Raw genomic sequence first — 12477 nt, 5'->3', positions numbered from 1 at the left:
CTTAATATATATACAAATTATATGTTATATCACATATAACATATATAATCTATAGTTAATGTTATATCACACATAACATAAACCATAGTTTAATATTCTCTCAAATAACTTAAGGTATTAATATGAATCACATTCATATTAAATTTAATCTATAGTTTTTATATGAATCACATTCATATAAATTAATATTTGAATCACATTCAAATAATAACCCCTCTCAACAAACTATATAAATTTAATATGAATCATATTCATATTAATTATAACATATAGTTTCTATGTAAATCATATTCACATATTTAATATTTGAATCATACTCAAACATTTATTTCTCTCATAAAACTATATAAATTTAATATGAATCATATACACATTAAATTTCAACATATAGTTTTTATATGAATCATATTCATATAATTAATATTTGAATCATATTTTAGGCCATGGTTGCTAAATTAAATTTGGAAATTTATGTTATATGATTGATTCAAGTCTTCCAAAGGTTTTAAGAAGATTAATTTCGTGGACTAATGATTTGTGACCAAATTTGAGGTGAGTAATCTTACTACTGAATCCGTCTTTGTGCTAGGCGATAAATTTAAGAATAATTCTGAGGACCCTAGGACTTTTTGTATCTAAATGCATGAGGTTAAATAAGTTGTACTTGATTATATTTGAGGCATGTTATGAGTGCAAGCATGAATTAAATTATTTTGTTTATACAATTTGCGAGATGAACATTGAGCATGATGGTATGTATTTTCATATTTATGGGACTATATGTTATGATGAACATTACGTTTATGATAGTGTTTACCCCTACCTATAATTAGATACCCACCAGAGGTGGTGATCTTCTTCGCGATTTCACCAGAGGTTTATGTTTCCTTTGGGATTCACCAGAGGTTCATGTTTCCTTCGGGATTCACCAGAGGTGGTGATCTCCTTCGGGACTTCACCAAAGGTTTGTGGGTACACCTAATCTATGATAGAGTGAGTAGTATCCACTAATTAAGCCACCCCATGGAAAGTATAGGTTTATGCATGCCCTACTAGAAAGTGGCATCTAGAAGACATAGATGCTTAGTCTGATCCCAGTAGTAGGGTTATTTACTGACTATTTTATACTCATCCTTTCTAATGTTTATTTTTCAGATGAGGGTAAGAGCATGCCAACGAATGACAAGCGGAATCCGTGATCGAGCCAATGGAGCAAGTCATATGATTTCGTTCATGTTTTCAGGATTTTATGTTTTGAAATTTCTAGTCTTAATGTTTGAACTTGAAATTTTGGTATTCATGCTTCTGAACTTTTCATGAGAATTTTCTAGTTTTGTTTTATGGTTTTAAAGGTACCCTATTACATAAATTTTAGTTATTCACTTTTAATAAAGTTATTTAATTCACAGTATTTAATTGGGTTTTACCAAATCATGAAAATGTGTTGATTTGAAATGTATGCATGCGTGTGATAATGACCTAGTATAAGTCCTAGGGAGTTGGGTCGTTACAACATCCTTCATTTCCTCATTTGTTAGCCTTTCAATAATTCTATTTCCTTCAGCCTCAGGGTCATTCGTCAGGTTGTATAGCGCATTCACCCTCTTCACGCCAAAACCAACGTTCACCTTGCCTACTTGAGTGCTATATTTGTTGGGATGAAGCGTCCCTTGATAGAATGCACGAACCACGCTTGGCTTCACTGCTTAAGGTCCTTTATAGAAATCCCGCATTTCATCATGCTGACTACATCCATTATGAATGCGGGCAATGGTGTGGTCTCAAGAAAGAACTCCATCTCCAACAATGTATACGGTCTCTTCTTTGGTGCATTCTCCCTATCCTCCACCATTGGTGTTTTTCCGTTGTCCTCTTTGTTTTCTGGTGCTTATTTCTTAGGTGTCGCATCCCTTCACTATCTCCTTCATAGGTTGTTTTCTCTTGACAACCTCTTTTCTTTCTTTTTCCTCCCTCAACAGTTTCTTTTCCTCTTTTATGTTTTTGGTGTTTTCCTTGATATGTCGAGCCTTTGTCGCACGGGCTTCTTTTTTCGCCTCACTTTCTTCTTCTATTTCTTTAACAGCTCTTTCTGAGCTGTTCGTTGTCTTAGGGTCAGCAATTCTATTCCTTGCCGCATTGTCGGCTTCTTCAATTTCTTCATCGCGTACTTCTATATAAATTTACTCATCGTGATGAGACTTTTGGCTTCCTTCCTTAAATCTTGGAAGCACGTTTTCTCTTTCTTCGTTTTACTAGCCAAAGTGGTCCTCATTCGCTCCATAGAGGATGTAGGCAAAATTACCTCCTCATTCGTTCTCAAGGTGTGTTTCTCTTTCCTTTCTTTGGTATTTTTCCTTTGGAGAGACACCTCATCTTCCTCAATCTCCACTTCTTCCAGGTTAGCGCTAGGTGTGACTGCCTTTTCTTTAACACTTCTTCTTGGTTGTTTGGTCGTATTATCGTTATCACCCTTAGCCATTTGTTTCTACTTGAATGAGGCAAACATCTTCCTTAGAGGCCCCTCTTTAATGCTAGTTGGGCTAGGTATATTGGATGCTAATTCTTCAGAGCCACTCGTTGTAGAGATAGACCCATGCGACAAAACTTCTCTTCTCCCAGCCATCCCTTTGCTCGACTAGTTTACCATTTCTTCATCGTCAAGACTTTTTCAGTGAGTGCATATTCTCTAAATTCTCCCTAAATACTTCACACGCATCCCTTCTTCTTGCCTCACTTGCCTCTACCATATTGCTGGCGCCTGATTGTAGTGGATGCATTTGCAACTTAGGGCTATTAGGATGGACCTTCTCCTCACGTGGTTCTGCAATAGCTGGTCTAGATTGGGCTCATCCCTCTTATAGTGATGATGATTGTGATAGAGTTGGTTCTTTAGTGAATACCACGACTAATGGGGTTAGGAGGATGGGGGTCTGGAGGGTTATACTCCTAAGGTAGGTGAAGAGGTGTATTAAGAAGCTAGATAGGCAGATGGTGTAGGGACGGTGGCAAATGAAATCTCAATGGGACAGAACCCAACCATTGGCACAACTACTTCATATTGGGAATGGAAAGACGATGAGCGATTGTGGGCTTTGAAGATGAGGGGGTGACAGTGCTAATGTGACTATCCATGGGTGTATTTTAAGAAGATTGAGGGAGAAAATTTTCAGAAGAAGGTTGAGCAGGTTGTTGGAGCTTCGTTGAAATGAGTGCAGAGAGGAAGCTAAGGGATTCAAGATTTTGAGCTTTGGAAAAGTGAGAAAAGGGAAGGAATTGAGGTTTATATAGGTGTTAGTGAGTGTGTTAATTGAAGTCCAGTGTCATACTAATGATGGCAAATTTATTAAAAGAATGACGTGACACCGTGTCAGGCGGTTCACGTGATTGACGTCCTTTCATCTCCCACGAACGATAAAAAACCATAGACTTTTGAGGTACCCTTCCCTACGTTGAGTATGTTGGATGCATGAAGTTGTTACCCTAACACATCCTATACTTCAACGTATCACTCACCGCTTTTGCAAGCTCCCAAATTAAAAAAAAAAAATTATCCATAATACTATCAAGCAAAGATAGTCATTTCCATAAAACTCAAACAAAGAAAATAACAAAGCAAAAAATTAAAAGCAAAGAAAATATTAAAACAGAAAATTTAGAGCAAAGCGACAGTATAAAATAAAGACAAAAGATAGGATGCGTCCCTAGTAAGATGTTCATCATTATCACTGTAAGGACTATCTAGTCACTTCATTAAGGCTTTCCAAGGTCTATGTAGACTTTTTTGGGGTCAAAATCACCTTCATAATAGGATTTGATTCTTTGTCCATTGACCTTGAATGTGTTTAAGCCATCTTCATTTGTTAACTCTACAACTCCATTAGGGAAAATCTCCTTGATCACAAAGGGCTCAGGCCGATGCGATTTTAACTTTCCTGAAACAAATGAAGATGAGAATTAAATAAGAGAACTTTTTGCCCGATTGAGAAAGTTTTCTTACTTATGCGTTGATCATGCCAATACTTCATTCTCTCCTTATAAATTTTGACGTTCTCATAAGCCTACAATCTCCACTCATCCAATTCATTCAGTTGAAGTTTTCTTACCTCTCCAGTTGCGTCGAGATTGAAGTTTAGCTTCTTATTGGCCCAATATGTCTTGTGTTCCAGCTTCAATGGTAGATGAAAAGCTTTGCCAAACACTAGTGCATATAGAGACATATCGATAGGCGTTTTGTATGCTGTGTGGTAAGCCCATAACGCTTCGTCCAATTTTTTTGTCTAATCTTTACGCGTTCTATCGAAAACTTTTTCAAGAATCAACCTTATCTCTCGATTGGATACTTTGGCATGCCCATTAGTTTGTGGTGGTAGGTCGTCATGAACTTATGATGGGCATTGTATTTGATTAGAAATTTTCTGATGATGCGATTTATGAAGTGAGTTCATTCATCGTTTATAATGGCTCGTGGTGTGCAGAAGCGAGTGAAGATATTATTTTGGAGGAATTTAGAAATGGTCTCTGCATCATTGGAAGCACATGAGACGACTTCTACCCATTTTGAAACATAATCTACAGCTACTAAAATGTAACTATGGCCATTAGATGGTGGAAATGGGTCCATGAAGTTGATACCCCAAATGTCAAGCAGTTCGACTTCTAATATGATAGTTATTGGCATCTCGTTCCTACCAAAGATGTTTCCCATACGTTGGTAGTTATCACATTTTATCACAAACTCTCTAGCATTTTTGAAAAGCGTGGGCCAATAGTAACCACTTTGAAGCACTTTTGTTGCTGTTCTTTTTCCTCCAAAATGTCCGCCAAAGGGTGACTCGTGGCATTAAAATAAGATGTGATGATATGCAGTTTTAGGCATGCATTGTTGGAAGATATGATCTGGTTTGTGCTCATAGAGATATGGCTCATCCCAATAGTAGAATTTACACTCAGGCATGCTTTTTTTTTTCTTTTTTTTTTGCGTGTTGTATTCCTTGGGAACTGTTTACATACCAAGAAGTGTACCAAGGTACAAAATCATTAATTTTTAACACCATCTCGTCAGGGAAGCATGCATTGACATCCAGTGCCATGTGGTTAACTTTGGTATTTTCAAGCGGGACAAGTGATCTGCCACATTGTTCTCTGTTTCTCTTTTTTCCACCATTTCAGTGTCAAACTCTTGAAGCAACAAGATCCATCTAATTAAGAGAGATTTTGTGTCCTTCTTGATCATCAAATATCTGATGACCTTTGATCCCAACAGATAGGCTCTGAATTTCTCAACAACAACACAACCATGAGCAACTCTTTTTTAGTTGTCGTGTAATGCTCCTGTGCATTGTTAAGAGTCTTGCTCGCATAAGCAATAGGGTGAACGATTTTTTCCTTCCGTTAAACTAGCTCAGCCCTCCATCGCGTAGTCACCCGCATCGCATGTTAGTTAAAAAGGATTGACCAGTAAGGTGCAATGAGAATCGTTGCAGTTTAGCGCTCGCTTTAATGTCTTAAATGCCTTCAAGCAGTTACAATCAAACTCAAAAGTTATGCTTACTTCTAACAGCATAATCAATGGACGCGCAATCCTTAAGAAGTATTTAACAAATTGGTGATAGAATCCAATGTGTCCAAAGAAAATTCTCAATGTTTTCACATTCGTAAAGGGTGGTAGCTTCTCCACAACTTCGATTTTTGCTTTTTTAACCTTTAGGCCCAGTTTGGCCACTTTGTGCCCAAGCACAATTTCTTCAACAAAGATGAAATGACACTTTTCCTAGTCCAAAACAAAATTAGTGTCCTCTCATCTTCTCAATACCTTCTCGAGGTTGGCCAATGGCTCATACAACTTTCCAAACATTGAAAAGTCATCCATAAAGATTTTCGCTGAGTCTTCTAGGTATTCGGAGAAGATTTCCATCATACACCTCTGGATGGTATTAAGGGTGTTACACAACTCGAAGGGTATGTGCCAAAAGGTGAATGTCCTATATGGGCAACTTAATGTTGTCTTCTCTTGAATTTCGAGCGTGATCATGATATAATTGTAGTTTGAATAACCGTCTAAAAAGAAAAAGAAATCGCTCTTCACTAATCTATCCAACATTTGATCAATAAAAGGTAGGGAAAATGATCCTTCTTCGTCGTTGCATTCAATTTTCTATAATCCATACAGATTCTCCACCCTGTAATAGTGCAGATGGGGATAAGTTTGTCGTTTTAGTTAGAGATTACAGTATTGTCGCCCTTCTTTGGAACACATTGTATAGGGCTTACACATTTGCTATCTGAAATGGGAAAAACCACCTATGCGTCCAACCATTTGATGATTTCTTTCTTAACAACCTCTTTCATCACTGATTTGAGCCTGCATTGATGCTCAATGGATCCTTCTTTTTCTTCTTCAAGTCTAATCTTATGCATGCAGTATGAGGGGTTGATTCCCCGGATGTCGACTAGAGTCCATTCAATCCCCATGATGCACTTCTTTAGGACTCTCAAAAGAGCATTCATATTTTCTAAAGGAAGTGTAGTTTAAATGATCACAGGCAGAGTGTCCTTCTTATCAACAAGTGCATATTTCAAATGGGCAGGAAGAGTCTTCAATTCCAAAACAAGTGGTTGTTCCAGTGAGGGTTTGACCTTGCTTTCTTGGTTGTCTGAGCTTAGAGGTTCAAAATTCCTTTGGATTTCCTTCATTGCATACCATGATTTAGGCAACTGTATGCTCAATTCGTCTTCTGTATTTTCCATGACATTCTCAAATTCAAACTCTAGATCACAAGGCCAATATTCTTCTAGATCAATCACAGGACACATGTTGACTTCATTTGGGTATTCCAACGCTTTGAGGACGTTGAATTTCACTTTCTATCCATTCACTTGCATCGCGATTTCTCCTTTGTATACATGATAACGGGTAGAAATACACATTATCATAGTGCTAAGTTCTTAAACAATGTTGGCTTGCATTGATAAAATATGTTAAATTGCGTCCAAAAAGCATTAAGTTTATTATATTGCGGCCGCATGCGTTCATCGCATAGGAATAGTTGATTTTTGTGTTTTTATATAGAATATGCGTTCACGCAAGGCGGAAATTGTGATCATAGGAAATCATTGGTCGAGTGCAGCATTACCGCAAGGCTTTACGGTGATCGTGTTCGCAAATATTCGCCCGAGAAGGATTGCCGCAACTTGCTCAACGCAACATGGTGGGCGCATCTGCATGAAAGGCTAATTAATCGCGATGGGACAGAAACTTATGACAGTCGAATCCGAATTAAGTTGACAGCCGCTAACGATACAAGTACATTCAGCTTTTCGGTGACAAATATTCGACGCATCAGTCAGGGGAATTAAAGTTGTCCCATCTGTGCAATCACGAGAGAGAAGCCACCGTTCACTCTGGATGTTCTATAAATACCAAAGGCAACCTTCAGAAAAGGGGTTCACCAGTTCGAAATTTCATACGCTCGGTTCGCACGTCCTTGTTCATAGTTTCCTTTCATTTTAAGGCAGACGCGAAAGAGGAGGTTGTACCGACAGATCATTCCAGTAAGCTTGGGAGAGCGCCGAAAGCTTCAAGGACAAAGAGAGGGTCGACGCTTGCAGAAGTAGGAACATCTTTGGAACCGAATAAAGATTTACAGTGCAAAAGCCTCGGTTAGCAAGGAATTGCTACCAGGCTCTCTACCTTTAACTTCCATTGTTATTTTGTACTCCACTCATTTATCAAAATGGAATCTACTTCTCTATATATGTTCACTCTTTGTTATTTACGCATGAGTAGCTAAATCAATTGAATGGGTTAAGAAGCATTTAGCTAGCACAACTAGGGAATCTTCATTCTATGCGATTATCTTGTATTATGTATGCTTCATTCATCCATTAGAGATACTCGGGAGGGTAGTCTATGGACAGGATCTAGGCTTGGGAAGGTCAGGTTAGAATCTAGGCTCGGGAAAGTCAGATTAGAACGCATAATCAAAAGATAGGAGCTTAGGAATAAGCACTATTTTCTATTAACGCATCTCATGCATCCTAGAGATAGGATATGATTGTGTGCGGTCACCTTGCCCTTATGCATTTGCATCATCGCATAGGAAAAGAGTAGAAACTTAGGAATAAGCTCTATGGACACTTTTGAATTCAACATGTGCATCCTAGACTTAGGAGCATCGCATTTGCATTGGAAAATGACTTGTTGTGCATAGTTGTAGCATGATCGCATAGTTTGACACATTCCCAAGTAACGCTAGTTAAGACCTTCTCAACCCGTTCATCCGCTTACTCAGTGCATCTATCACACAACTGACTTTTCTCAAATCCGCCGCATTTGTTTATTTTTTTCATTAACGCAATTAACAACAAACCAACAATTAATTGAGTTACCAGTTACCGCAAAGTTTTCATAAAAATTACCATCGCAATTTGTTTTCCCAAGTCTCTGAGTTCAACCCTGGACTTACCAAGAAACTCAGTGGAGTTTACACTTGGATTCTGCTGAGGAAACTTGAGTGCTCAACGCAATTTCACCATCGCATATCATCCATAATTTCACTTCACAAAAATAAGCATCAATATGTCAATTTGGGGTATTCTTGTAGATTGGAAAGGCCTGCCTAAGATAATGGGCACATATCTATCAGCCTCATAATCCAATATTATGAAATCATCAAGCAAGATTAAATTGTCAACTTTCACTAACACATCTTCTACTTTTTCTTCCGGATGCGCCAATGAATGATCTGCTAATTGCAAGGTTACTACTATTGGCGTACGCTCTTCTATTCCCAATCTTTTGAAGATTGATAGGGCATTAAAAAAATTTATGCTGGCCCCCAATTCATATAGTGCTTGCCTTATATAAATGCCTCCAATCAAACAAGGAATGGTGAAACTTCCCAAGTATTTCATCTTTGGTGGGATATTTTGATGGCACTACATTCTTGCATTAGTGCCACAATTAAACATTCTCCTATCATTCTCTTCTTTGAGAGTATGTCTTTCAGGAATTTCACATATGATGACATTTGCTCCAACGCTTCGACTAATGGAATGTTTACGTGTAGCTATCTCAATACATCTAGGTGTTGGGTTTTATGCCCTAAAACTCATAGATAGTAAATGTAAATAATTGACTGTCATCAATAAAGAGTTATCGATATTATTTCAATAAGTATTATTGATTGTGTTGTATGTGATTTATCTTGATAACCCTAAATCCAATAAACTAGCATCCTAGGTTGTCTTATGATTCTTGAACTGTATGTGGAGACATACATGGATCAATGTTCAAGATACAGCCTAAAGGGTCTACAGTATAAAGATAAGATTAGGTACCTTATCCTGATGACACTGTGGATACGACCCACTTTGTGTTTGATACTAACATAATGATCCAACACGTTCGTATAGGTGATATATGAGTGAGGGTATCTTATGCAATGTGTTTACATAAGACCGGACCACGAGATAGTAACCACTAGATGTAACTCTGTTGACTAGTTAGGTTTTTATTTAATAGGATGACGAAGGAAACTTAGTCTTAGTTCTAAAATCCTGTTCACGAGGGATTGTCCTTTGATTCGTATAGGTGACAGTGGCTAGTTCAGCGACTCAACAAGCCTACCATTTTGGGGAAAAGACCGAGTGAGAAGCTAGGAACATAATAATATCACCCCCAAACTTAGAATCATGCTTGTCCTCAAGCATACCTTATACTTAGGAAATTCAAAATTCATCCTCTAGCTTTCCCTTTGCGATGATCCACTTTTCAAAATATAATTCACTCATACCTCTAACCTTGGCAGCAACACTCTCCTCAACTTTGGCTACTTCTTCAAAGAGATCTTTTCTAAGTTTAAATCTGGCAAGCCCCTGCTCCAAAAACTTTTTACTCATTTCAAGCGATCTTACTTTTAGCTTTTTACAATGCATTCATTTAAAACAATTCAAAGCTTTGCGATACATATTAAAGTGGGGCGTTGAACCTGGATATGCTATTCGTTTTGGCTTGCCCCTACGGGTGTCACGCGGACATCCAACTTCGGTTGCGTGCCATATTCAACTCAACTCTTGCCTTAGCTTAATTTGGGCTTTCGCCAGACAGAGGAGTTGTTCCTATGCGTTGATCTTGGCCACTTACTTTTGTTTTGGCTTACCTGCACGGGTGTCATGCGAAGTATCCAACTATGGGTAAGTTCCTTTCACAACTTTAACTCTTATCAGTTTGGGTTTCCCCTTTGCGCAGACAGTGGAGTTGTTATGATGATTTTTTTTTATTTGAACATCGCAATGTGATGGACGCATTTGCCCAAAGAACTACCAACCCCAAACTTAAAAAGTGGCAGTGCTCTTGCCGAAAAGCTAAAAACAAACTCATCGGGAATGTGGTAACAAATGTTGAGTAGAGGTTTACACATATAGAAACATAGACTGTCAAACCTTGAAGAAGCTATTAAAGTGACGTGAACCTTGCGACGTTTAGTTAGCAGATGGAGTGGCTGATAAGTACATCATGGATGCTAATCTTTCGACACAAAGTTAGGCAATTGGACAAAAGAGAATTTCAGAAGGATAATACATAAAAGATAACAAGAAAAGAACCTGAGCAGAATAATAATTTCGACCATACTTTAGAATTCATGCGATCATAGCCATGCGTTGAATGTTGGAGAGGATTCTTCTGCTGAAACTGTGCACCAAGGAGAATTACTATCGCATCCACAAGGAGCGAACGCACACCACATCCAAGAAAGCAGCCACAAATCCAAAATGACTAATCAAATAAACTAAACTAGGAAAGCAAGATAAAGGTAGAGTAGAAGACGTCCCTGGAGAAATTGGAGTGAAGCCACCGCAAGGAGTCTTCCATGCAGGAGATTGATCTCAACTACTTAGGTCAAGAGACTCGTCTTGACCATCGGAACTTCCAGCAATTGTTGGTCACATGTTGATTGACACGCGCCTATAACTGCTTTCAGCTCATGCAACAGATAGCCTTTCTATCTCGGGGTCAATACTGGCTTTTGCCGCATCGCCTACACTTCAAATATTGTTTGCAACTTGGTCACACATGCTACAATATGCCCAAGATAAAAAGGGTGCCTGCGAAAACACAAAACTCAACAAACTATTAGCTTCAAGTCCCCGACAACGACGTCAAAAACTTGATGCAAGGAAAATGGAGAGTAAATATGCATGCATCTTATGATATGTATTCGTTCTCCATGCGTCGATAGTCATGCATTGGACTAAGAAGTATGCAAAATGCACTTAAGAATATATGTGATGACCATGCGTTCCTGCCACAAGTTTTCTTGCTCTCTCGCCAAGTATAACGAGATCGCAAGTTTCTCGGAGTGATCCAAGGTCAAACTCAGGGACTTGTAACTGAATGTTGTGAAGTAATGTGTTTGCGGCGAAGAATAAAAGAATAATGAAGTTAAATGACTATGTGCTACTCCTACCCATAACTAAACAGATTAAGCAATGGAAGTATGGCTATGAGAGTTGGTAGGGACACGGCAACTATTAATGCGTAATAAGATGCATGAAAAACTAGATAAAATGGTGGAGGGGTTGAATTCATCGCATCATTAAGCTTGATCGCAAGGGTAATCCCAGCCAGCACAAGTTATGCGATCATGCTATGCACAAATATACGCATGCGATGCATATGCAAAAATGTCGATAGATCTTATGTCTAAGTCCCTATTCTTGCTTATGCGATCTAACACACATAAGACAAGGTGACCACATACCACCATATCCTATTTCTAGGGCGTATGCGATGTGTAAATAGTAGATAAAACTTATTCCTAAGTTTCTTCTCTTACTTATGCGATCCAATCTGACTCTCTCAAACCTAGATTTGGTCTTTAGACTACTCTCCCAAGTATGTCTAAATGATGAATGATGCCTTTATAAGACAATATGATCACATAAAGCATGGTTGAACATGAGATTATTCCTATCTCTAGGAACACTGCTTACTTTGCTTAGTGAGTTCCACTACTTACCCTCTCAGGCAATTAGTCGCCGCTGATCAGCTCATAGACAAGCGTTGCTACAATCTCACACTAAACAAAGAGAATTTACTCACTATACTCGTGCAACGCACACCTCTCGGTGGTTTGCTACACACTTCATATGTTTATGCCGCATGATTGAGTATGCGATACTCTTGCAGTCTTACTTAGTTCATTGCAATGAAAGTAAGAGATGATAAAGAAGAAGTTAATGAAGATGGAGTCAAAGGAAATAAAGAGATGCATTGATTACAAAATGTATTAATGTCTTAAGCCAAAATGTAGTACAATACAGAGATATAAGAGAGATGGAGGGCTAGATGTAGGCAATCTCTTGCTTCCATCAAATGTGTGTCAAGGCTGCTAGTGGTGCCATGGAAGGGCGGTGGAGTAGTTTCTCTTGAGATCTATCTTCGGCAAAGCTCTGATCGTCACTCGGAATGGGTGA

At 38.4% G+C, this 12477-nt stretch overlaps 1 protein-coding gene across 1 annotated transcript; it reads right to left on the bottom strand.

The window, feature by feature from the left end:
• Positions 1-3750: 3750 nt before the first annotated feature.
• Positions 3751-4217, bottom strand: LOC120072120. Its single transcript, XM_039024531.1, has 3 exons — positions 4104-4217; positions 3998-4058; positions 3751-3932 (listed from the first exon to the last, which is right to left on the bottom strand). The coding sequence occupies exons 1-3, from the start codon at positions 4215-4217 to the stop codon at positions 3751-3753; spliced, it is 357 nt and encodes a 118-aa protein (XP_038880459.1).
• Positions 4218-12477: the final 8260 nt, after the last annotated feature.

The sequence above is a fragment of the Benincasa hispida genome, chromosome 2, assembly GCF_009727055.1.
Source record: "Benincasa hispida cultivar B227 chromosome 2, ASM972705v1, whole genome shotgun sequence".
NCBI classification, from domain to species: domain Eukaryota; kingdom Viridiplantae; phylum Streptophyta; class Magnoliopsida; order Cucurbitales; family Cucurbitaceae; genus Benincasa; species Benincasa hispida.
The sequence above is the reverse complement of the archived record's forward strand: the minus strand, read 5'-3'. Positions and strand labels throughout refer to the sequence as shown.